Raw genomic sequence first — 25,578 nt, 5'->3', positions numbered from 1 at the left:
GAGTTTCCCAGGAGCCAGAGCAAAGAACAGACACAGAAACGTCACTCTGCTGTAAATATCAGGAACACTGGAAACAATGAAACTCTTGGGGAAGGCAAATTTTTCACTAATACAGAATTCTGAGGCTGGGAAAGTAGTCTGAACTGGCCGAAACAGAAGCAGCTCTCAGTGGGCAGCTTGCAATCCCATGCTAGTGGCCTGCTAGGTGGACTCTTTCAAGTTGGTAACACTACTTGTGGAGAAACATACTAAAAAAAAGTATGGGCTATTCCCATAAACAGTTGTATTTTCCTGTCCCAATTTTGGGTTTCTGCACTTAATTTCTACTAGAATTCTGGCAACTAAATGCAAAAGTACTAGACAAGATGTACTAGACTAGATGCAACTGAATCAGAAGTACTGGACTATAGCGCAATTCTCAAATTGAACTGAATTCTAGAATGCAAAAATCAATTGCATTCTAGTCAGAATTACTAGGAGGACCATGTGCTGCCCCAGCTACATCTTCATCAAGCACTATCTGGAAGCACACAGTGGGAAGGGCCCATGTTAGAGACTGCAGTATCTGAACTGACTTCTCTGAAAAAATCATCATTGATTATGTGTTCTACTCCAGGTACAACTCACAAGTGAATGAACCAGAACACACAAAAAGTATGTATGGAGATCAATACAGTGTGGTTTAAGAATAAACAAGATCGGTGGTGGGGGCGGGCAGTTTGGAAAAAAAAAAATAAAAATAAAAAATAAAAAGAATAAACAAGATCAGTGGAAATGAAGAGATTCCAAATAGGCTAGGCATGGTGGCTCACACCTAGAATCCCAGCACCTTGGGAGGCCAAGGCAGGCAGATCACTTGGGGTCAGGAGTTCAAGACCTGCCTGGCCAACATGGTGAAACCCCGTCTCTACAAAAAATATAAAAATTAGCCGGGCATGGTGGCGCGTGCCTGTAATCCCAGCTACTCCTGAGGCTGAAGCACGAGAATCGCTTTAACCCAGGAGGCAGAGGGTGCAGTAAGCCAAGATCACATAACTGCACTCCAGCCTGGGCAACAGAGAGAGACTCTAGCTCAAAAAAGAGAAATAGATACCTGCATATATGAAAATTTAACACATAGCAGCAACTGGTATTAAAATTCAGATTACCGTCTAGATCTCATGAGATTAAAAGAAGAAAAAAAAATCAGGGCAGGTGCGGGGGCTCACGTCTATAATCCCAGCACTGTGGGAGGCTGAGGCAGGTGGAATGCTTGAGTTCAAAACCAGCCCTGACAACATGGCAAAACCCCATCTCTACAAAAAATATTTTTAAAAAAATTAGCCAAGTGTTGTGGCATGCACCTTTAACCCTGGCTACTCAAGAGGCTGAGGTAAGCGGACTGCCTGAGCCTGGGAGAGCAAACCGGCAGTGAGCTGAGATCGCACCACTGCACTCCAACCTGGGTGATACAGTGAGACCCCACCTCAAAAAAGAAGAAAAAAGTCAGCAGTATGAGTGGGTTACTTCTAAATGGTCCTTCAACAACTGGTTATCCAATGGAAGAAAATGAAATTATATTTTTAAAATTTTATGCAAGAAAAAACTCTGGAATACATATATGATCTACAGTCTTGACCAAGACCAGATGCAACAGAAAATTATGTATGTTTGTCTAGATAAATATTAACTTTTACAAGAAAAAAGATGCCACACTTGCTGGTAGACAAAGGATATTTTATAGGAGAAAATTTTGAATGGTATAAATTGCTACAAATTGAAAAATGGACAAAGGATATGACTATACAATTCTTAAGAGAGCAAATCCAAATGGCAGACATGAAAAGTTGCCTATTCAATTAAGGTAACAATATCAGTCTATTTATCAGACCAACAAAACAAAAACATAGTAACACTGACTACAAACAGGAAACAAAAAAACAGTCTCACATTCTGCAAGAAGTGTGCAAACTGGCAATATCTATCTAAATGTAAAGTACACATGCTTTTACACAAAAACTGTACTTTTGGGAGTATATCCCACAGGACTGAAACTATTAATTCATGGTAATATCTGTATAAGATATAGCAACACTGTTCGTTATAAGAAAAATGATAAACAAAATAAAGGCTCACAGTAGTATATTGGTTTAACTGCAGTTCATCGACACTATGGAACATCACAGAGCCATTAATGAGAATGAAATGAAGCTATGTCACTTGATCTAGAGGGATTTCTGAGTATTACAGAGAAAAGGAAGACAGAGATAAGGAAATATAACATGATTCTACTTTTATATATGTACATAAAAGTGTATATATTTCTAATAAATTGGCACAGAAAAACGATACATATTAGAGCATCCATGGGATCCCCAGGGAGGTGGGCAGATGGAAGGTTGGCAGAATGAAACGAGACAGAAACTAGAGCTCTCAAAAATGCTTCAGGTTAAAGATGTCAGGTTGGACACAGTTAAGACAACCACTAAAGTCCCAGTAAAAGCACGTTCCTCAAGAACACGAATGGACTACTTAAGATGGAAAAGTAATTGACTTAACAGAAGAAAGCTACAACTGGGAGGAGCAGAGGCAGAGCACTAATTCACCTACAGAATCCTAGAAAGGCTCAACAGAGAGGGGGTCAACAGCAGAGAGAAAAGAAAGATACTCTACCCATAATGTAAAAACAAAGTATCAAACAAAAAGATCCAGAGCAGAAAGGGCTCTTTAAAAATGGGTAAGAAAGATTAGCAGAAAGTAAAGGAAGTCTCAGAAAGAACAGAGAGACAAGGAAACCAGAAGCAGAAAGGGAGGAAGGCTGTAAGAACAAAATTACTCTCTGGCACACATGAGAATCATCCAGGGGGCCCCGCCTCCAGAGCTGGATTCAGTAGGGCTGGGCGGGCACCCCTAAACCTGCATGTCCAAACAAGCTCCCCAGGTGATGCTGCGGCTTCTCGTCTCAGGTCCACATTCTGAGATCCTGAATCTCAAGGGTCTATAGGTGCGAACACAGAGGAAACAGAGAGGCAGAACTTGCAAAAGAATTAAAACAAAACACATTTCTCAGACGGAAGGGCTTGATGTTCCAGGTTGAAAAGACTCATCAAGGGAGGAAAGCAATCAATAAAAAGACCTTCACTGAGTCCTAGTTCTGTGAAATGTCCAAGTATCAATAAAGATCCTACAAACTTCTAGTGAGGAGTAAAAGAACTGCAACAAAGAAACAAGAATCTGAATGAGTACAAAGGAATGCTGATCCAATTCTGACTGTAAAGATCGCTGGCTGCTGAGAAGGAATGGATGGGAGGAGACAGACAGGCCTGCAGTGGTACAGGCAAGTGAGATGTGGATTAAGATAGGGGTGGGAACCTGAGTGGATGTGAGAGAATTTTTAGGAGAAAACATAACTTGATGATGCTTTATATTAATTGGAGGTGCTGGGGCCAACGTACACAAATGGTGATGTCACTCAGTAATGCAATGAGCCTGTAGGATGGTCGGGTTTAGGAGCTGGACAAGTTTGACAAGGTAAGAGCTTTGTAATTCCGTTGTGGGACATCCAAGGAGAAAAATGCTAAATAGGCATTTGGATATTTGAGTCTGCAGGTCAGGAAGTATGGAATATAGATGTAAATTTAAATGCTTAGCCTATACATAGACTTACTTGTAAGACAGTCCACAGTCTATCAAAAAAGGTGCAATGATTTCATCAAATGGTGGCTTCGAAAATATAAAGTAACTTCCAAGATTGGTGTACCTTTTTTTTTTCTTGAAGTAGGGTACCTTTTGAAAATATTTTCATTTGTATTTCTCTCAAATGCCTGCAACAGCTCTACTGAGCACTCCACAAATCCAGTGTGTGCAAAATACAACGCTACCTGCCTCCCAGGAGCTTCAACAAGATGTAAAGATGTGGATGCCACTGGTCTGCTTTCCATTTGGGGAAGCCAATCACTAAGATCCAAGACTGCATATTAAATCCCTAGTGTTATAAAGGGACAGGATTTGATATGATTTTGAAAACATGTTTCTATCCCTGCAGCGATGTGAAATCATTTTCACATACTGGACATCAATAGCTTCAGATTCCTAGACTCCACACTGTCTCTCCACTTCTTGTACACAAAGTATTTCTTCACCTGAATCCGAGACCGGGCCAGATACACATTGGATTTCCATTCAGTCTTCATCTTCCGGTACTGCGATGACTTGGAGTGAACAAACTGTTTACTATAAGGTGCGTTCAGTTCTCCAGTGACTGTGCTCTGAAATGACTTTGACGTGCTGGTGCTGTTTAAGGTGTGAGGCCTGCAGACAATGATATATCAACAGGAAAAAAATAAAAGGAAAACTGAAGATATCTCTGAGTAATGCCCAAAACCAGGTTAATTCAAATTCTTACTGACAGAAACATACATGGAAAGCTGCCTAGCAGAGACACACGGCGAGTTCTCTTATGTAGTTGGGCACATACACAGCCAGACAGCAGGGTTTGTAAGCAGCAGACAAATCAAGCACAAGAAACCACTAATACGCCTAGAAACCCTGGGCTGTACTATGTGAAGTTAAAACAAAATACCTTAACACAAACCTCTTGACATGGGCACTCATTTTAGGTTCAGAACGGGCACAACCTGTGGGGTTAATGGCAAGAGGAAGCTCCATGAGAGGATTTCGTCCGTATCGGAAGGTATAGTTTTCACATGCCTCAACCCCAGGTAACTGAAAAGAAGCAAAGTAGACACAAAGTCAACCCATATGATGGAGACTACAGACAACCTCAAGCTGGTCAAAAGATAGCCCACAGTAGAAATAACTCATCAACATTTTCCCTGATAATGAAATGGTCTTTTAACTTATGTTAACACTATCAGCCTGCAGGCAAATCTACTTAAATATGAGTATGCAAATTCAGTTTCAAAGCCAAACTTAGGTAAACCCTGCCAAATGCTCCTTGAAGAAAAATATTAGCTCATGCAACAAATACTGGCCAACCAATGTACCCAGTGTGCACACTTGTGTGATTTTAGGGTCTAACTATTCCAACACTCACACAGGGCATGCAGTGATTTGCATTTAGTTCTTTCACCTGGATTAATGCCAACTTTTATATCTCTGTCTGGAATTTTACAATTAAGAATAGTTAAAAATCATGTATGATTTCTTTCTTGATCATTTCTCACTTCTTTCAATTTAAGTCCACTCTCCATGTCCTGAGAACATAGGGCACAAGTGTTAACTCAAGGTTTCCTCATAAAGTAATTTACACAATAAAGGTCTTTTCTGGAATACATTGCTTGTGAAATGTATTTCTCTATAGTCATAAAAAGTAAAGTATCATTTAGGCAAGGCTATTCCAAAGAAAACAACTAGGCACATTACTCAGTTACTTTTGGGGTTTCCTCTGCTTCTCCAAAGAAAACACACCAATGGTGCTTTAATTCTTGAAACAATACCTTAGAATCACACAATTTTCTAAAACAATTGTGTAGATATGGTTCAATTAGACTCAGTACCAAACAGGCTTGTAATCTTTTAAGCAAAGAGGTGTCAGAGAGGTTGTTAAGTGCTGCTGCAATCTACTGCCCTCTAGTGACTTAACCCTAGGAAAAAGGCAGGAGAGGGGCCATAAACACCCAAGTGTCAGAAAATGAGCACACTGACTTTCTAAGTTGGGAGAGAACTTTAGAAAGTCAAGGGAAGAGGAGCGTGTCCTCAGCCATCCAGCACACCCAGAAGATGTGACAAGGCTGGTGTCCTTCACCCCTGCTTGCCTCCAGCCTGGAAGAGAACCTGAAGTTTAATTACTACCTCACTGGGTGAATACTAACACACACTGAGCTCTCCCGATTCATCACCAATGCCTTGTTTCCGCTAACAGAAACAGGTCTACCCACAGGCCAAGTCACTTTCTGAAAAGTGCCATGAATGTTACAGCATGTGTTCAAGCGGTCACACTGAATTAGGAAAGCAATTCCAATCTCAAAGCCTGACCAAGACACTCACTGATTCTGCTATGCGTGCTACTGCAGAGACGGTCAGGCCAAACAGATCCTCTCCTTTTAAATATGCCGGGAAAAGCTGGAGCATTTCAGACTTTTTTCTCACACATGCCACAGGCTCCAAAATCTTATCCCAGACACCTACATAGGGACAAAAACATAATTTTTATGGGAAATAGGATACAGTATAAAAACAGCAAAATGAAGAATAACCAACCACTCACAAGGATTTACTAATTTCCAAATAAATCTTTTTGGGTAATAATCTAATAAATCTGTTTCGTAATAATCTAACGAACCTGTTTATTAAATGGCAGCAATTTTGGGGAAAATAATAGATTAAAGACATTAAAGTGAAAAAAATTAATATAACTGAAATTCATGCAAACAGTTCATTTGCTTTCATACTGGCTGTATAACATACCAGATTTTAAAATTGTAAGTCTAACTGGTAATATCTATAGGTATGTTTCTTTCCCCTCAGATTTAAATTAAAATGTTAAATTGGTATTTTCTTTGGAACTATCTTTTAAAGTATTTTCAGACTTTTTTAAAAAAGAGCTAAACTTAAGAAAGCAGCTCCACATACTTTTACATAAACAAAAGTGTCGATCTAGACTTAACCATGGAGGTCCAAACTCAGTGTTTAATTTCCATCTCTAAACTTAAGTAATATCTGATGCTCCTAAGACAAGACGATGTATATGTCATTCCTGCCTTCTAGAAACTGACATTAAGAAAAAGGTGTCCCCACTGGGTGCAGTGGCTTACGCCTGTAATCCCAACGCTTTGGGAGGCCAAGGAGGGTGAATCACCTGAGGTCAGGAGTTCATGATCAGCCTGGCCAACACGGCAAAACCCCATCTCTACTGAAAATACAAAAATTAGCCAGGTATGGCGGCACATGCCTGTAATCTCAGCTACTTGGGAGGCTGAGGCAGGAGAATCACTTGAACCTGGGAGGTGGATGTTGCAGTAAGCTGAGATCACACCACTGTACCATGTACTCTAGCCTAGGCAACAAGAGAGAAACTCTGTCTCAAAAACAAAAAAAAAGCTCGGCGGGAGGGGGATGCAAATGACAGGCAACCTTTATCTACAAATCAGCAAATCAACCTCAGATTTATTTTACCAACTCTTATATTCAAACACATATTGACTATGAAAGTGCTTAGAAAACTGTATAGCAGAGAGAGCAAGGTGTGAGAACACAAAGAAGATCCGCATTTTGTAAATGAACTAAAACGTTGTAAAATCTGAAATGAACATGAGACAAACATGGAAATATTGACAAAACACATTCATTAGCCTGACATCAGAGCATGTAGCTCTGCACAGCACGTGGATGGCAGATGTTACCTTTAGGTGATATGTCACTTAGGACCAGGTCTTCATGGCCTTGTTCCACAATCCTGATGACGAACACCGGGCGCCCGTCCTTCTCCTCGATGGAGCACAGGTAGCGGCAACGCCTGTTGGCATAGCGCGTGCTCCAGTACAGCCGGCTGGCTTCATAGCCCACAGGGAAGAGTGCCTTAGGAGAATGGAATGCTTGCATCTGCTGTGGAAGCAGCTGACCGATTGTGTGGAAGATGAGGCTTCCCACGCGAAAGGTATGGTCCCGTTCACCTCGCTGCACGATGCTAGCAATCTGTCGCACCTCATCGCGCTGAACATAGACCCTCCTGAAGACTGCAAAGTAACTTAGTTCTTGCTCATGAATTCCCTTTGGTTTGTGCATGGGGCAAAGCATAGTTTTGTCCTTAAAAAACATGCATTGTGCTTTAATGGCGCAGGTAAAGTGATAAATGTTGGTGCATCGAAATCTGTGGCATCCACTAGTGGCACCTGTCTTGTGACAGAAGACACATTTCATTTGTAGGCCTCTCCTCAGAGCTAGCTCCACATTTATTAAGGCACCAGCCTGAGTCTCATAGACCTCTGTGGACCACAGAGCGCAGTTCAAGTGGACCCACAGGTCCAAGTCAAGGTTGAGTAGCCTTGCTGGTCCATCTGTCAATCCATCACCTTCTTCATGACAAAAGCAACATTTCCGATAGTCTTTGGGCACAGGATCAGGTTTAAGGGAACTGCCCAATTTCTTTAGAAATTCATCTATTTCATCCTCACAAGGTGGTTTAAATGTCCCCTTAGGAATTACAATATGAATGCTCCACTTCTTCCATTTCATTCCTCTCCATTTTTTATTTAGTGGCCTGCAATCTTCAAACCCACCATGGACAGTTCTTAGCCGAGGCTTTAGCTTGACTGTTACCTTAAGCTCATCTGGCTTGGCCTCTACTTTGGCTGCTTCAAAAGCAGGAGGGAACGCAATGGGCGGTGAGGCAGGGGGAGAAGCTTTCTCCTGGAGCTGTGGGAGACAGTGCACATCCAAAGTGGAGATGTTGTTGCTGTACTGATGAAACGCTTTGGAAGGTGTCTCTCTCACAGGTGATTGCGGCAATGAAGGAATGGATTCCTGAGCAACAGAAATAAATCATGAAAAAAAAAATAATTCTCAAGCCTGGAAAGCAATTCTTGTTAAGACAAGAAGCTGAGCAATATGATTTAAGAGGATGTGTGACTTGAGGGGCACAGGACAGGCCAGCAGTGAGTGCTGGGGGCTCATGCACCACAGACGCCAATCATGCACTAAGGTGCACAGGAAGAGAAAGCTGGGGATGGCAGCTGTGCTGCATCCTTTCCATGCCTCTTCCACAAAGCCATAATATTGGAGAATATTCTGCTCTTAAACTTTCTGGAACAGTCCTCTTTCTAACTATATTAAAGCCAGAAAGAAAAAGGGGGGGGGGAAATGCTGTCAGAGCTAATTTGTACAATGAAACAGTGCTTTTTGTTTAACCAAATAAGAATGCTGCAACATCGTTTCTTGAGAGCTTATTTCCACCCTGAAATTCACATCTGTTAAATCTCAGGCATAATCAACTGGTATAAATGTCAGAGAAAGGGAAGGAGCCCCTGTCAACAAATAAATCATATTAACTTTTCTCTGAGGCTTCTCAGCTCTGATCCAGCTGCTGAAAGAGTTGAGCTGATAAGGAATCTCCAATAGCTTCTTTACTTTCTGGTACAGAGTATCATAAACTAATAAACACCACAGGCTACCTTCTTTGCACATGCGCCCATCCTAACAAGGTATCTAAAAAAGGACATGTCTCATGCCAAATCAGGCAGGAACTGCACCTTGACCCAAACTATGGAGGCGGGTGGGGGCACGTGGAAAACCTCCTTCTTGCATTTAGGCTGATACATTTTAAAGTCCAAATTTATTTGCCATATAGCTTGGATTTTATTACAGGCATACTACAGACAACTACCTGTTAAAAATAAATCTTCAAAATGTTCTTCTGTGAAAGACATACTAGAGTAGTAATCTGGATGGAGGAATGACTATACAGGAAAAGCTTCCTTCAAAACATGATTACAAACTTATCATTTATTTGTATCAACTATTCAACTGGATACACTCAAATTACATAAAATTAAGCAAAGCGGACCTCTTTCACCATAGTGTGAGCAAAATGTTTTCTCTTACAATGCACAAATAGTCTTAAAATTTTATCTTTGAACAGGTTTTCCTATTGGGGTAAGGGCAATACAAATAATTTTAAAATATTAAGATATTTATAGCCAGGCACAGTGGCTCACACCTGTAATCCCAGCACTTTGGGAGGCTGAGGTGGGCAGATCACCTGAGGTCAGGAGCTAGAGACCAGCCTGGCCAACATGGTGAAATGCCCTCTCTACTAAAAATACAAAAATTAGCCAGATGTGGTGGTGCATGCCTGTAATCTCAGCTACTTGGGAAGCTGAGGCAGGAGAATTGCTTGAGCCCAGGAAGCGGAGGCTGTAGTGTGGCAAGATATGCAATTGCACTCCAGCCTGGCAACAGAACGAGACTCCGTCTCAAAAATAACAAAAAAAAGATATTTACAATTAAACTGGTAAAATTAAAGATTTTAATATTAGTGTTCTATTTACTAAACTTTTAAAACATAATTTAACTCTGCCCACGTTTGTCAAATAACTAAGTTGAACAGGCAGCATGGCTCAAGGTTCCCTACACCCTCTCCTCCTCTGCAGCGTCAGCATCTGCTTTGGATTTCCCGCACAGAGCTCCATGAAGGCAGGGACACACCTGTTCATTCACTCCCATATGCACAGAACAGAGCAGTCACTTGTTATGCATTGTTATCAGCTGACACTGTCCTAATCTTACCTTGTTTTCTGAGTTTTTTGCTTGCGCAGTTGATGAATAAAGAATAAAGCAGTTATTACTACAAAAGACAATGTCCTTCTCTACCCTCTTGGTGCTTTCTCGGGAATCCTGAAAAGCAAAGAGAAATGTGTGGGAATCTCAACAAGTCAAAATAAAAACAAGATGTATACATTGTTTTTATGTTATATTCAAAAGTGACAGTGGTTCTTTATCTTAAAAGTAGAAAGGAAACCACATCCCAATATTTAGCATGCAATAATTTAGCTAGGGAGAAAATAAATGTACAAAACCAAACTATGTGGTCCATAGCTCACTCTGTTTAAAAACATGTAGTCCTCATAATATTCCATTTAATAGCCTGTTTTAACTCTTTGGTGTTCAGCCCAAGCATGTCTAATATATGCTGGTGCCACCACCAGGAACATGTGTCCCATCACACCACCATAATTGGAGTCTCTCTCTGATGTTGGAAGAGACACTGCCAAGGACATTTCACTGGAGGTAGGAGGTGGGGTCATCAAAGGAATAGCAAAGTACCTTGTTCAAAAGGGTCAGATCCTTGAAAGATTTCCGCACACCACTTCCAAGAATAACCACTTTACAATGACAACACCACTGTGGTCTGAGTGCTGCACTTTCTGCAATACCATGACTAGAATCCTTATATCCAGAAAGACCTAAAGGCAATCAACTTTTGTTAGTAATTAACATTGACTGATGACACAAGGTGGCACATGGTGAAAAATTATGCAATATTAACTTATCACACCATGGGTTCATTAACTTTACATTATTCCTTAATTAATAAAAAATCTTATCTTCTAAACAATGGTTACAGAGTTGATTATCTGACACTAGGGCAGAAATAAGGAAACATGCCTATTCTCAAACAGCTGGGAAAACAACGCTAGTATGAAAGAAGAATCTAACAAAACTAAGTCACCAAGAGAGATTCCTATTCAGTCTAAGTGCAAAGTGAGCCAGATGGGGAAACAGGTATTACTTTTGCTTGCAGATTAAGATGGTAAAAAAACATTTTATGAAAGATACAATGATATATGCATAAGAGTCTTAAATAAGTGTGACTTGCAGAGTCAGAAATTAGGAAAGAGCCAAGGCCAAGGATAAGAAGGTCAATAAGGACTCAGGAATTAGAAAGCATCATTCAGGTGCAGTGTGAAGGCAAAAAGGCGCAGGGAAAAGTGACAGAATCAGCTAGAAGCCAAGAGGAGGAAGCAGGGGCCTGGACTGAGCGTGTTCGTAAGATTGCCAGCAAGGCAGGAAGGAAAGTGACATCATGGCTGGTCTAAAGATGTTATTTCATTTTCAGAGATGGGAGCCATGAACATCTCTGTGGGAAAAGAAGGGCCTTGTAGAGCTGGTGCAGAAGTCAAACAAGAGGGAGGTAAGGACGGAAAGTGGAGGAGAACGGGAAACAGAACCCATGTCAGGTCACCAGCCCCATCTGCACGAGGTGGCCCAGGCACAGTGGGTTGGGGGTTGGGAAACAAGGAAGAAGAAAAGCTGCTCAAGGGCAAGCACATCACAGGCTTCCTCTGGCAGCCTGTGCAGATGGCTGGCACTCACAAAGCCCCTGGTGACAGCATGACAGAATACACAAGCCAAAGCTCTAAAGGTCAAATCACACCACAGAAAACAGAACACCCACACATGCTGAGTTCACCAAGGACTATACACCAGCAGGTTACCTGCCCATTGTTAAAAGTTAAATCAATATCTCAAAGAGTAAGCTTAACTTTTGAATCAGGAATGGATCTGGGGTTAACAAAAAGCTCACTAGCTCACCATTGCTTGTTGGAGAAAATGGTATATTAGGCTGCTTCAGCCGGTAAGAGCTCACTAATCTGGGAGGGTTTGCAGATCCTGGCGGAGGCCCACGAAGAAGTAAATGCTGTCGATATTCCAAACCCGGGTTGATTCTGTGGCTACTGACCAAACCCATGGATGGGACGTCTGGAGCATTGCTAACCTCATAGCTGTTAGGGATTCGGACGTGAAGAAGGTCGGAAAATGCAGCCACAACACTGCTAATGTTCTAAAACCAAATGCAAATGCTTTATTATTCACCCAGAAGGCAACAGCGAACCACTGAACAAAATATATACACTTAGGATAAATGCTCTTTACATGACACACAGATTCCAAAAACATCCAACACATTTAGACTTAATGAGTCTCAGGAAAAAAATTAGCTCTAAAGAACCAATATCCAAAAAACCTTTTAAAAACAGAAATCCCCATAAAGGGATTCCAATCCAATTAACATTAAACATCTAGGAAAGCATTGAACTATTTTAGATGCTGTAACATCTGTCAGGCCCTGTCAGTTCCTACGGGTGGTCAGCTTACTTTCAGGGGCTTCTCTCCAGCTCTGGCCAAATGTGACACAACCCGTAAGAACAGACAAAGGTCTTGCTATTGATGTATTTTGTTGATAATCAAAATATCACATCACTGGACTTTTAGTCTGGTCTCTAATGAAATATCTTCACAGAATTCAGAGTAAAAAAAAATTTAAAATCCTCATCAAATTACTAGTGTTTGATACAAGCAGATGCTGCCTGAAGAACATTTCTATTGCTTCTGCAAAACTGTTATTGTTGATAAACTTATTTTCCTTTGCTTAATTTTCTTCACTGTTAACGGTTATAAAAAAGTTTTTCTCTGAGATGGACATGATGGCTTATACCTATAGTCACAGCTACTGAGGAGGCTAAAGCAGAAGGATTACTTGAGCCCAGGAAGTTCGAGGTTGCAGTAAGCTATGATTGTGCCACTGCACTCCAGCCTGGGCAACAGAGTGAGACTGTGTCTCTATTAAAAAAATAAAATAAGAGTTCTCTGAAGTATACATCCTTTAATAAGAAAATGTGAGCTCTAATTTCCCTTTTTACTTGACTTAGGCTGAGACCAATTCAATGACAAACAATGGCACTCCAAGGCAGCTGAGAGGTCTGCAGTGAGCATAAGCCCCACTCTCTGATGCTTTGTCCTCAGTGATCCTGTTGTGTGTTTTATGGCAGACAACTGACCCACCTTTTAAAATTGGGGACATATTGTTTAACATTAAGAAGTCATTTAATCTTTTACCTCAGCAGCTGTAGGATGCAGAGTAATTGCTACAGATATAAGACCTGATCTGGGACCATTTGGGGAAGAACCAAAAGGTGATGCAAAATATAAAGTGCCTGGCTCAGTTTTGATGTCATTCCTTCTTGATTCTGAACCTTACAAAAGAGAGGGAAAAAAATGTTAATGGCTTTTCAAAATCAAAATATTTACACTGGTAAATTGGCATAGTGTAAAGGGAAATCATAAAGGTTAGTGTTTTTCTTACTTTTCCCAGCAGTGCTAGGAAGAATTGGAATGATGGGAGATGGCACCGGTTCTGGAGGCTCCTCCTTGACCAATGACAGATCTGGATACCTGCTCACTTCTACCCCAACCACACTCTCAGGAGAGGATGAGGGAACAAAACTATCAGGAGTATCTCGATCACCACAGTGATCCTGAATCCTGAAAAAAGAAAAAAAAACACACATGCACACATCAAAGTGTGCAAATCACTGGGGGCTTCCTGTGCCAACCCCGCTGACATTTATGAGTATAGCTGTAAGGATATTCTGTGCAGCACCTATACGATGAGCAGCAAATGAATCAGCTCAGAGCCACATTGGGAAAAAAAATAAAAGAACAATATTGAGTTACAAAGTAATTTAAATAGTATGTTTCCTTCCAACCAAAGCTTCAGCACCAAGGTTTAAAGGCCTGCCAAAGAGGAAGATGTTCTGATTAGCACATAACATGGAAAGCATGAAAGCATCTTTTCCAAATCCCAGATTGCTAAGCCTAGGGCAGCACTCCTATAGCTTGAAAAGGCAAGAGCTGCTGGTTGGATTTAAGAATAAAAAAGAAAAACTTTGAAAAGATAAAGAGCCCAAGCACACATGCAATGGTCATGCCTGCATATACCTAACTGGGAAAACAGCTGTCCTACTGCTGCTCTTCACAATGGCAAGATGGAGAACAGTTGGCCATTGACTTCATTGGCCCTTATTTTTCTTAAATGATAAAGCAAGGTGAGAAAAACAAAAGACTAGTCCCTCTTGTAGAGTTCGAGTCTACCAGGGCAATTGTGAGGTCTCAGACTGAGTACCAGACAACCCTCTGGATCTGCTGTCTCTCATTCCTCACGCAGAGAAGTTGCTGTCATGCAGGAGACCCAAGAAAGGCTTTCAGCCAGAGTCCTGTGAAATCCAGGGATGGAGCACATACCTGCCCCAGGCCACCACACACACACACACACTCAGGATGCTGCTTAACAAATGTAGAAATTTCTAGTAGTGAGGTACAGTAGAAAGGGGACCTGGATCCTGAATCTGGACAGATTACTCTCCACATTAATAAAGTAAGGGGCTTATATTAAATAAATTTCTCATCAAATAGAGGGTAGTTGGCAGATTTTCCAAGGAAAAGATAATTATCTGATGAAGTTCTAAGAACCCTCTGGATCTAATGAGTTGGGTGGCGATTATCCACTAAGGGAATTTGCTTCTCCCCAATTAGAATCTTGCAGTTAAAGAACTGACACAAAGAGGTTAAACCCCAGACAGAATAGTTCTTAAACTCTCTTCCACCACAGCATTCTCTGACATCTGCAACTTCTGCTCTTTCATTTTAGACATCTACAAACGTCAATAAACTCAGTAAATCACATTAATAGCCTTTAAAAGACAATGATCTCTGAAATATGTTGCATGGAGATTTTTCATTGCCTTAATGTCTATTAGATTATTGCCATTTAACTCTCTGTATCATGTAAGCCTAAAAAATGCAAACTAATTATGTTTAATGGAAACAGTCTTTTAAAATTTAAATCCTGAAGATTATTCACTAAATTTTATTCCTCAAATGTTTTTACATGCTATTCCTACAGATATTATGCCACATACACACATTTTTTAAAAAATGAAATAACTAAGAATTATTTGAGAAAAAAATAACCTGTACCTTAATTCTTCCTGATTGTTATGAGGTGGTGTTGGGAGGGAGGCTGGCACGTCAACCGTCTTGGGGCCCTGAGCAAGAGCTCGGGCCAACAAGTCGTCCTGGGGTTTGAAGGGCAGCTGAAATGGTTTAGGTCCTAGAGTTTTGGTAACTGAAAAAGCAAAAACACAAAACCATATATTTAGTCAACACTGACAAATGGGTAGAACTTTACAATTCTATTGCCATTTCACAATACACAACTGGCAAAGGCACACTTCTCCAAGGTGTGAAGTTTGGAGGCTATAATCATACCTTCATGGCTCACTAACACTCCAGCTTTTCCAGCAAGTTCTTCAGTTGTTGCAAAACCATTGGCCATCTTCTGACAAGTCATAGGAGGTGGTGTAGGAGGAAGAGAGGCAGGGGGTGTTGGAGGATTACTTAAATTATTCTGCTGCAGGAGACCAAAAAATTTAAATTATACGCTACTGAGCAAATATGCAATGACCTTGCTAAAACTTAGCTCTGTGAATTTTTTGCACATAGAAGCAAGGCTACAGAAATGTAATCAAGATGTTATCTTGCACACCAAGAAAAATAATATATACAAGGCCAGGAGACTTCTTAGTGGAACAAATACTTGTGATTTTATGGACATAGCAACTTGCTTACTTTACCCAGCTTGACCACTTAAGCTTTGAAATTAAGAAGCTAACTTCCTTTATACCTGATTTTATTTACGCACTTCTTCAAGTTTCATGGTTATAGCTAATGAAGGATAACTATTTTGGGGACGGAGTCTCGCTCTGTTGTCCAGGCTGAGGTGCGATGGCACGATTTCGGTGCACTGCAACCTTCGCCTCCCGGGTTCAAGCAATGCTCCTGCTCAGCCTCCCGAGTAGCTGGGACTATAAGGACATACCACCATGCCTGGCTAATTCTTTTTGTATTTTCAGTAGAGACAGGGTTTCACCACATTGGTCAGGCTGGTCTTGAATTCCTGACCTCAAGTGATACGTCCACCTCGGCCTCCCAAAGTGCTGGGATTACAGGTGTGAGCCACCACACCTGGCCCAAGGAAAACTTTAAAATGCAATCAATACATTGCAAAAATTTACCAAAAATCCCTTTAAGTTCTCATTACCTTATGCCCTAGTTCTATGAAAAACTTAAGAATGTGTGGTCTTAAACTTGTAATATAGCTCACATCTGAGATAACAGAATCTGGACTAAGACCTTTAGAAGAAGCAACTTTACTAAAGTAACCAAATCATTAATGTAGCTCCTCTTCAGATATCTCTCCCAGCTTAACAGTTAACATCAAGTTGTCATTTGGAGACTGTTGGAATCTACCAATAACACTATGCAAATCAAGTGCAAGGTGGAATTATAAATTTTGCAAAGATAAAGAATTTCATGAGGATGATTAATGTTGGACAACAGCTTACTCCAGAAGAAAAGACACTCACAAGAGTTAAGATAGGTTTTTTGTTTTGGGGGATGTTTTTTGGAATTATAACTTGGAAGCTGAACGTCCAAGTATGGAAAGGGTGGACTCCTGGCACTCCTTTTCCTTTTTCATTTGGAGACAGAGTCTTGCTCTGTCTCCCAAGCTGAAAGGCAATGGTGCAATCATCCTCACTGCAGCCTTAATCTCCTGGGCTCAAGTGAATATCCCGCCTAGGCATCCCAAGTAACTGGAACTATAGGCATGAGCCACCACACCCACCCAATTTTCAAATTTTTTTGTAGGGACAAAATCTAGCTGTGTTGTCCAGGTTGGTCTTGAATTCCTGTCCTCAAGCAATCCTCCCGCCTCAACCTCCCAAAGTGCTGGGGCTACAGGTGTGAGCCACCACATTCAGCTAGGAGAAGTTCTAACTGAAAAACTAACAAGGACAATAAATGAAGCATCAAAAGAGAATTAATTAATATTAAAGTCAGAAGAGAGACTTCTGGAAAACTGATGCTATTCTCAAATGTTTTTGCAAAAATAATCTTTTTACTTTTTTTTTTTCCTTTTGAGACAGAGTTTCACTCTTTTGCCCAGGCTGGAGTGAAGCAGCACAATTCTGCCTCACTGTAACCTCTACCTCTCGTGTTCAGGTGAATCTCCTGCCTCAGCCTCCTGAGTAGCTAGGCTTATAGGCACCTGCTACCATGTCCAGCTAATATTTGTCTTTTTAGTAAAGGCAGGATTTCACCATGTTGGCCAGGCTGGTCTCGAACTCCTGACCTCAGGTGATCCACCCACTTCGGCCTCCCAAAGTGCTAGGATTACAGGTCTGAGCCACCGTGCCTGGCCATCATCTTTTTACATAAGTAAAAACTGAACTGAAGATGCCTTATGCTATCATAAAACTGTTAAAAAAAAAATACAAAAAGTTAAACTTGATTTCATTTGATATTATTTTAATAGTCTAGGAATTGCGATGGGCACAGTGGCTCACACCTGTAATCCCTTTGAGAGGCTGAGGCAGCAGGATAACTTGAGCTCAGGAGTTAGAGACCAACCGTGACAACATGGCAAAACCCGTCTCTACAAAATAAATACAAAAATTAGCAGGGCATGGTGGCACACACCTATAGTCCCAGCTACTTGGTAGACCGAGGCACTAGAATCACTTGAATTTGGGAGGCAGAGATTGCACCACTGCACTCTGGCCTGGGTGGGAGAGTGAGGCACTATCTCAAAAAAAAAAAAAAAAAAAAGCTGTAATTAATACTTACATTATTAGATAAGACACATTTAAAATTGTTCAATTTCATTTTTCAAAGTAAAATACTAATTACTTTTTTAAAAATCCCCACCATTTACAGTGATTCGAAATTCATTTTATAAGTTAATAAAGGTTATAAGGAAATAAGGATTTCTTCTACCATGAAAATATGTCATAGATATTTCTCACAATTTATATTCCTAGCTATAAAAAAACTTCAAATCCCAGCACTTTGGGAGGCTGAGGCAGGCGGATCATGAGGAGAGGAGTTTGAGACCAGCCTGGCCAACATGGTGAAATCCCGTCTCTACTAAAAATAAAAAAATTAGTCAGGCATGGTGGTGGGCATATGTAATCCCAGTACTCAGGAGGTTGGGGCAGGAGAATCACTTGAAACTGGAAGGCGGAGGTTGCAATGAGCCGAGATTGTGCCACTGCACTCAAGTCTGGGCAAAAGAGTGAAACTCCATCTCAAAAAAAAAACCCCAAAAAACTGCACGTCTGTGCTAGAAATACTTCACTAGGTAAAATTTTAACCCTGTAGCTGAAGTTTTAATAAAACTTGGAAGATCAGATGTAAACTAGGTATAAAAACAAGACAAGCTCTACCAATGCTGACATGTTACCCAAAGATGAAGCAAGACAACACCTTGGCAGAAAAACATACCTTGTAGATCAACTGAGAATAGTAGTCCGAAACCCCTTCCAGGGTAGCACTGCCAAAAGTTCCTAGAAGTCGATTCCCACTATTAAATTGGCCACTGCCATAAGGAAGAAAGTGCGCAAAGTTCACTCCAATGATTGGTTCCATTAGAGGGAGCAGAGAGAGCTGCTATTAAAAAACATATTTAAGAGTAATGTACATGATAAAAAGAACTCAGCGTAACTCAACTTTCTAAGACCCGAAGCAACTTTGTTGAATAAGGCTTGAGAAAAATGAGACTTAAAATTTTCAAGTATCAAAATGCCGGAATAAGTGACAGAGACTACAGACCTTTGAAACTTAAAAATAAGCTTTGTTCTAAATGGATGCTGCCAGGTGTCTAACAAGAAAAACATATTTCTTATCTTTGCTCAGCAAGAACCAGGGCATAAACTGAGGCTGGGTGCCACCAACAGCACTATTAGTGGCTGTCTCCCACTTCTATAGCAACTAAAAAGGTGTAAGAACAGAATTTACAGTGCATTTCTTTGGCTCCAGAGCCACAATTAAGCACTGAGGACAGTATTTCACTGAGGCTACTCCTTGACTATCACCTATGAATGCACCTGTATTACCATAAATTTCAGGTGCCAATAGCATATAATGTAATTTTGCTTGGAGAAAGTCTATTACGTTCCTTGTCCAGATATCTTTTATCCCAGTAACTCTCAACTTGATTTAGGAACTCATCATAATAAAGAGACAGTTTTGGTTGAATAGGGTTGAAGAAGCATTTGATCTCTTGTGTCTTGACTTTCTTTTTTTTTTTTTTTTTTTTTTTTTNAGAAGCTACAGCAAGTTATTCAGAAAATCTAGTGAAGATCATTGATAAAGGTGGCCACACTAATCAACAAATTTTCAATGTTTGAAAAATAGTCTTCTATTGGAAGAAGACGTAATGTAGGAAATTCATAGAGAGGAGAAGTATTTGACTTCACACCCTCAAAAGGCAGGCTGACTCTTTTGTTAGGGGCTAATGCAACTTGTTTCTTGAAGATGAAGCTAAGGCTCATTAACTATTCTGAAATCCTAATCTGCTTAAGAATTGTCCTGAATTGACGTTTCCTGTACACCATAAATAGAAAAATAAAGCCTGGATGATAGCACATTTGTTTACAGCATGATTTGCTGCATATTTTAAACTCACTGTTGAGAACTACTGCTCAAAAATGATTTCTTTCAACATATTACTGCTTGTTGACAATACATCTGGTCACCCAAAAGCTCTGATGGAGATGTGTAGAATGATTAATGTTGTATTACTTATGCCTGCCAAAACAACATACATTCTAAAGCCCATGGATCATGGAACAATTTTGACTTTCTTTTTTTTTTTTTTTTTCTTTTTAAGACAGAGTCTCACTTGTCACCCAGGCTGGAGTGCGTAATCTCGGCTCACCGCAACCTCCACCTCCCAGGCTCAAGCAATTCTCGTGCCTCAGCCTCCCAAGTAGCTGGGATTATAGATGTGTGTCACCATGCCCAGTAAATGTTTATATTTTTAGTAGAGATGGGGTTTTGCCATGTTGGCAAGCTGGTCTTGAACTCATACCTCAAGTGATCCACCTGCCTTGGCCTCCCAAAGTGCTGGGATTATAGGCATGAGCCACTGCCCCCAGCCTATATCCTTTAATTTTTAAAGGGGCCGTTATAAATGACTCGCCCTCACCTGTTTCAAGTGGGTAAACGTGTCAGTGCTAGAGTACATAGCTTGTTTCTCCTCTTCATCCTTTTTCCTTTTCTTTGAGCGAGGTGCTGCTTTCTCACCCGTCCTCGGAGTCCGTTTGCTTCGCTGTTTCTTGGTTTCACTTCCTCCATCTGTTTTTGCCAGCTGGTTGTTGCCACATCCAAAACCACCTTGCATTTGAGCCCCCAAAGTTTGCTAATGTAATTGGAAAGGTTAAAAATCAAATGAACAACTTGCACGTTTGGTTTTTAGTTCATGCTACTTCAGAGCCAAGCTATGACTTATCATCCTAACATGCCACTAAAAGTTATTAAGTAGGGAAGACAGAGTGGTGTCAAATGCTGTTTTATGAAAATACCATACTTTTCTTCAAACATTATTCTCAAGTATGGAAATCAGTAAGCTGCAAAGCTTAGACAAAGAGCAGAACTAGTAAGTAAGGCCATGGCCCTTTCTGGCAAAGCATCACCCCTGCCACTAACCTCCCTGGGGCTGGGGAGCCCCTTATTCCTGCTCACTGACTGCAGAAGGGAAGGAGATGAGATGCTTGTAGATGGCTATAGGAGCCTCTGCATAGTGATCTTGGGGAGTTATTTTTGGTTCCCCTTAGGAACTAGTGAAATATGAGGTGTACTGAAATAATTCACCAGGTCCTGAAAAGCTTTATAGCCTATGCATCTTAGGTGAGAGAACAGCTAGCACCAGACAACAAGAAAAAGAAAAAACACCAGTTCTTCAAATTAGTTCACAACCATATTTGACTGAAAAACAATGGCCACATACTTAAAAGTCAATGGGAGAGAACCTAGATGAAAACAAATAAACATTTTCTTTATTTTTATCATTACAAAGTGAGAATAAGTCAAGCCCTGAAAAGGTCTTTAAGGGTAGTCCTATCAATACTTTAAAAAACAGGAATATTTTAAAGCTCCATTATTTCTAAATTTAACATAAATACTTTGCTACAGTCAATTATAGTAGCTGAACTTACCACAGTAAATTCTGCATTGAATCTTTGAGGGTTCTGAAAATTAGTTTCCAGTTATATTCTAAATAGTTTAGAGCATGGATGACAACATTTTTATGTAAAGGGCCAGATGGTAAATATTGTAGGCCTTTATAGGCTACAGCCCCTGGCATAATTACTCAACTCTGCCACTGAGTACTTCAAAAGCAGCCATAAACAATTCATAAATAAATGAGCTTGACTATGTTCAAATAAAACTTTTAAAATTCACAGACATACTTGAATTTTGTGTAATTTTTATGTGTCACAAAATATTACTCTTTTTTTTTTGAAGACGGGGTTTCACCATGTTGGTCAGGCTGGTCTTGAACTCCCGACCTCAGGTGATCTGCCCGCCTTGGCCTCCAAAGTGCCTGGATTATAGGCATGAGCCACCATGCCCGGCCATTACTCTTCTTTAGATTGTTTTCAACCATTTAAAAATGTTATAACCATTCTTAGCTCATGAAGGGAGGCGAAAGCAGGCTCAGACTGCTCATCTCCAGGCTAGATCTGTGGTTCTCAAGGGGAGTCCCCAGGGTAGCAGCAGTATCTAGGACCGACTTAGAAACGCAGATTATCTGGTTCCACCCAGACCTACAGCATCAGAAATGCTGAGGCTACTGCCCAGCAATCTTGGTTTAACAAGCCCTCGTGGTGATGCTTACACTTTACAGTTTTGAGAATTGCAGGCCTAGAGCAGTACAATACTTCTCCACCTTCAGATGCATAGGAATCACCTGGGGATCTTGTTAAATCACACATCCTGAGAAGCAGATCTGTGGCAGGAGATTCTGCATGTGTTACAAAGCTCCCATCTGATGTAGATTCTGGGGATCCCCAGGGACTGCATTTTGAGAGTCAAGAACCTGAGAATTTCTTAATTGACATGTATATATTTAAATCACAATAGATCACACTTTAATTTGGGGGGCTAGTTTTTAAACTTGACATGTGGTTGTTCCTCATGTTATTAAATATTCTTATATAGCACAATTTTTTTTTGTTTACAGCACAAATTTTAATATAAAGATGCTCAAAGTGTAGTCTACATTATTCAAGGAACTATTTAAATAATATTAAATGGTACAACAGAAACTGCTATGTGAAAACATGGGCATCAACATATATTTGAGATTGGGAGAGGTGAGAAAGGTATCCAAAAAAAGATGATTCAAAAACTGCATTTTAAAAGATAAAAATATATTGACCAGACATATATAAGAAGGGAGAGCAGAGCAGGGAGAGCCGCAGCATGTGGTATACACAGAGGGTAAAAGGACAACTCCAAGTTACTCAGTACTCCTCAGGGCATAAGATGTCTTGGAGAAAAGTGGATGGAGACTGTGCTGAGCAGTTGGCTGTATTTACTGGTGACAAATATAACTGGAAAAGCATAGCCACTAAAAACTTACAAAACTTACACAAATCGATCAGGTCAACACTCAATCTCTACTGAATGATCAAAGATGAGAAAAAGAGCACACTCGTAAAAAGATGAGCTTCATTAACAATCTTAAAATTGAAAATTTGGGTAACTAAATATATCACTCCACCCTTAATTAAAATATGAAAATAAAATGCAATTTGAGAAGCAGTCTAGTGACAGCTTTATGAATGTCCCAGTAATGGCACTGTATTTTCTGAAAGATACACAGGCAAGATCTACTAAGCAGACGAATTCCTATGACTCCAAAACTCTAGTTTTGGAAATATCTTAATGAAGTTAACTGAAGTAAAGGGGAAGGATTCTTGTAATGGTATATTTACAAGTTAGCTCTTCATGTAAATGGAGACAAAAAGCAAATTCAACCTTAATAACTTAAACTGATAGATAACTGATACATGGAAAACTATAAATATAAAACTCTACATGTAACATTACATTAAGTATCAATACAACATTGTAACAGAATAGGTTCACAGTATGGTATCCCTAAGAGTGCCAAGTATATCAATAGAGGTACATGGGCTATCGTCTACATTTTAAAGAGGTTAACGGAGACTATGCATTTATTTACAATAAAGTACATAGACATCTACTTACTTCTTATGTCAACTCAGTGTGGTAATAACCAGTTGCTACACAGCACACTATGTATGAAATGCAATACATGCCTTTGCTTTTTAAAAAATAGTGAACAAATTATTACTTAATATAGTTTAGATACAAGTAAAAACATGGGTTCCACATAGGTAGAAATGACAAAAAATGGTCCTTAGGAATAAAAAGGTTATAGAATAGTGTGGAAATTAATGTAGTTGTTGGCACTAATCTGCTGTAATTTAAAGCAAAAGAAAAAAGTTGTTTTTATGATTTACACTTACCAATCCTTCAGCTGGGTTCTGCTTCTCAACCAGTTTATTATCCTTTGTACAGTCATCTTCTGAACGAATACTGCCCTCAGGTTTTTGATTCAAAAGAAAAGATGCCTTTTTATTTTTCAACAAGTGTTTCAGAAGTTCATTCCCTGAGTCTCCTTTGGCAGCAGGGGCCCCAACAGAATGAGGAGGACTCTGTGCTGAGGAGACAGGACCGGCTGCAGCGTTTCCTTCTACCTTACTACCATTATCTTCCTCCAATTTAGGCTCCTCTTGGCCCGGGCATGACTCTGTCTCAGCCTTTTCCAGTTTTATCTCTTCTGCTTTGGCAGGGGTTTCCATGGAGGGCTTATCTACCTCTGAATTTGCGTAAGTCTGTTGATTTGGAGTTGCTTGTGAGAAATCACTATTGGGCAGTTTGTTCTCTAATTCTGTACACAGCTGGCCTGCCGCCATATTGGGAGTGGATGGGCCTGCTGGTTCCACCAACTCTTGCTCTGCCTGTTGAAGAAGCTCACTGGGTGTGCTCACTGCAGGAGTAGAGGTAGTTTCTGAGATGCTTGGAGTTGGTGGAGCAGTTATATCTGAATGGGGAGTTGATGGAGCCTTGGTGGATTCTGCATCATCATCTTTTTTCTTTTTTCTTGTTCTTTTCTTTTTCCCTTTTTCCTCTGGGATTATATCAGAATACAACTGAATGAGAGATTGGGTTGATCCCGGATAACTTTGTCCATGGGTTATACTAGGGTCTTGGCCACATGGGAGACTGCTATTAGCTACTGGAGGTGCTGCTGGTAAAGCAGGTGTAAAAGAAGGCCTCACTGGGGACTGTTGGAAGCTGGTCCCAGAAAGATTTCCATGTCCCTGCTTAACAGAAGAAAAATTTGGGCTTCCAACAGGGATTGATGGTGAATCAGGAACAAATGAAGGAGGTCCTACCTGCCTTCGCTCATTAGTTTGCATGAAAGTTTGAGCGGAGGGTGAATTAATTGATCCTTGTTGTATATTCTGCTGCTGTAAAACCTGCCCCATTTGCTGCTGGTGTTGTGGAGACTGCTGAAGGGGTCTTGGAGGCTGCATGAAATCACAAGGTAAGTCAGAACTGTAGAAGGGAATCTGGGACACAGATGTCCTACTACTACTTATCTCGGAGCCCACCATGCCATGCTGCTCCATTTCCATCCTCTGCTGCAAAGCTCTTTGTCTATCTACTTCTTGCATGAGTTGGATTCGTTGTCTCTCTTGCTGTTCTCGTAAACGTTCCTTACGTTCCCGTTCTTGAAAACTTTCACTAAAGGGATTGTTGTCATCAAATTCTACCCGAGGTGGTGGTCCACTCTGCGAATTGGCATTTGACACTGTCCCTGGGGCTGATGTACATGTTTTTAATGGTAATTGGGCAATTGGGGGCTGAATTCTAGGAGGATTGAGGGGAAGGTGGGCAGACGCACTGTTGGGTTGCCATCCAGGTAAACTGGGCATTCTAACAGGGCTAGTATGGCCAGAAATAACTGCTGTGTGCTGCTGGTGCTGAAGCTGCTGTGGCACCATGGGAAAGGCAGGTTGGCTCATGGTGGGTGGAGTGGCACCTGGAATTAGGGGTGGCTGGGGCTGGACACCAGGCATGAGGGTAGGTGGGGCCATTGCACATTGCTGCTGTTGTTGCTGCTGTTTGATCCGATAATCTTCAATCAATTCAGCATGTTCTTTCTGTTGTTTACGAATCTGGAATAACAAAATGCATCATTGCTCATTTATATATAGCATAGGTATTGAACTAAAACATTGGCTGATGACTTTGGTTGAGGTTATAGATAAGGCAGTTTGGTCCTGTAGAAGCAAATCTATTTTGCTTGGGCAAGTGCAAAAATCACAAAAAAAACTGAATTGATAAGCCTTAACTAAA

The 25,578-nt window shown here is 40.6% G+C and overlaps 1 protein-coding gene across 17 annotated transcripts in view; it reads right to left on the bottom strand.

Annotated features, from left to right (window-relative positions):
- Positions 1–25,578, bottom strand: part of KMT2C (lysine methyltransferase 2C) — a 303,056-nt gene that overhangs the window by 5,280 nt on the left and 272,198 nt on the right. For 10 of the 17 annotated variants that reach the window (XM_017519871.2, XM_017519879.1, XM_017520000.1 and 7 more), the window contains 14 exons: positions 23,679–25,397; positions 20,327–20,539; positions 18,622–18,786; positions 15,547–15,688; positions 15,256–15,403; positions 13,583–13,761; positions 13,336–13,472; positions 12,031–12,280; positions 10,762–10,901; positions 10,225–10,332; positions 7,344–8,463; positions 5,989–6,125; positions 4,562–4,704; positions 4,122–4,290 (listed from right to left, as the gene is read on the bottom strand). In XM_017519871.2, the coding sequence (XP_017375360.1) occupies positions 4,122–4,290; positions 4,562–4,704; positions 5,989–6,125; positions 7,344–8,463; positions 10,225–10,332; positions 10,762–10,901; positions 12,031–12,280; positions 13,336–13,472; positions 13,583–13,761; positions 15,256–15,403; positions 15,547–15,688; positions 18,622–18,786; positions 20,327–20,539; positions 23,679–25,397 (4,770 nt within the window). The remainder of the gene's footprint in view (positions 1–4,121; positions 4,291–4,561; positions 4,705–5,988; positions 6,126–7,343; positions 8,464–10,224; positions 10,333–10,761; positions 10,902–12,030; positions 12,281–13,335; positions 13,473–13,582; positions 13,762–15,255; positions 15,404–15,546; positions 15,689–18,621; positions 18,787–20,326; positions 20,540–23,678; positions 25,398–25,578) is intronic. The other 7 variants (XM_017519911.2, XM_017520011.1, XM_017520002.2 and 4 more) reach the window with 5 other exon arrangements.

The sequence above is a fragment of the Cebus imitator genome, unplaced genomic scaffold (assembly GCF_001604975.1).
Source record: "Cebus imitator isolate Cc_AM_T3 unplaced genomic scaffold, Cebus_imitator-1.0 Scaffold20, whole genome shotgun sequence".
NCBI lineage: Eukaryota > Metazoa > Chordata > Mammalia > Primates > Cebidae > Cebus > Cebus imitator.
This window is presented reverse-complemented; position numbering and strand designations above follow the sequence as displayed.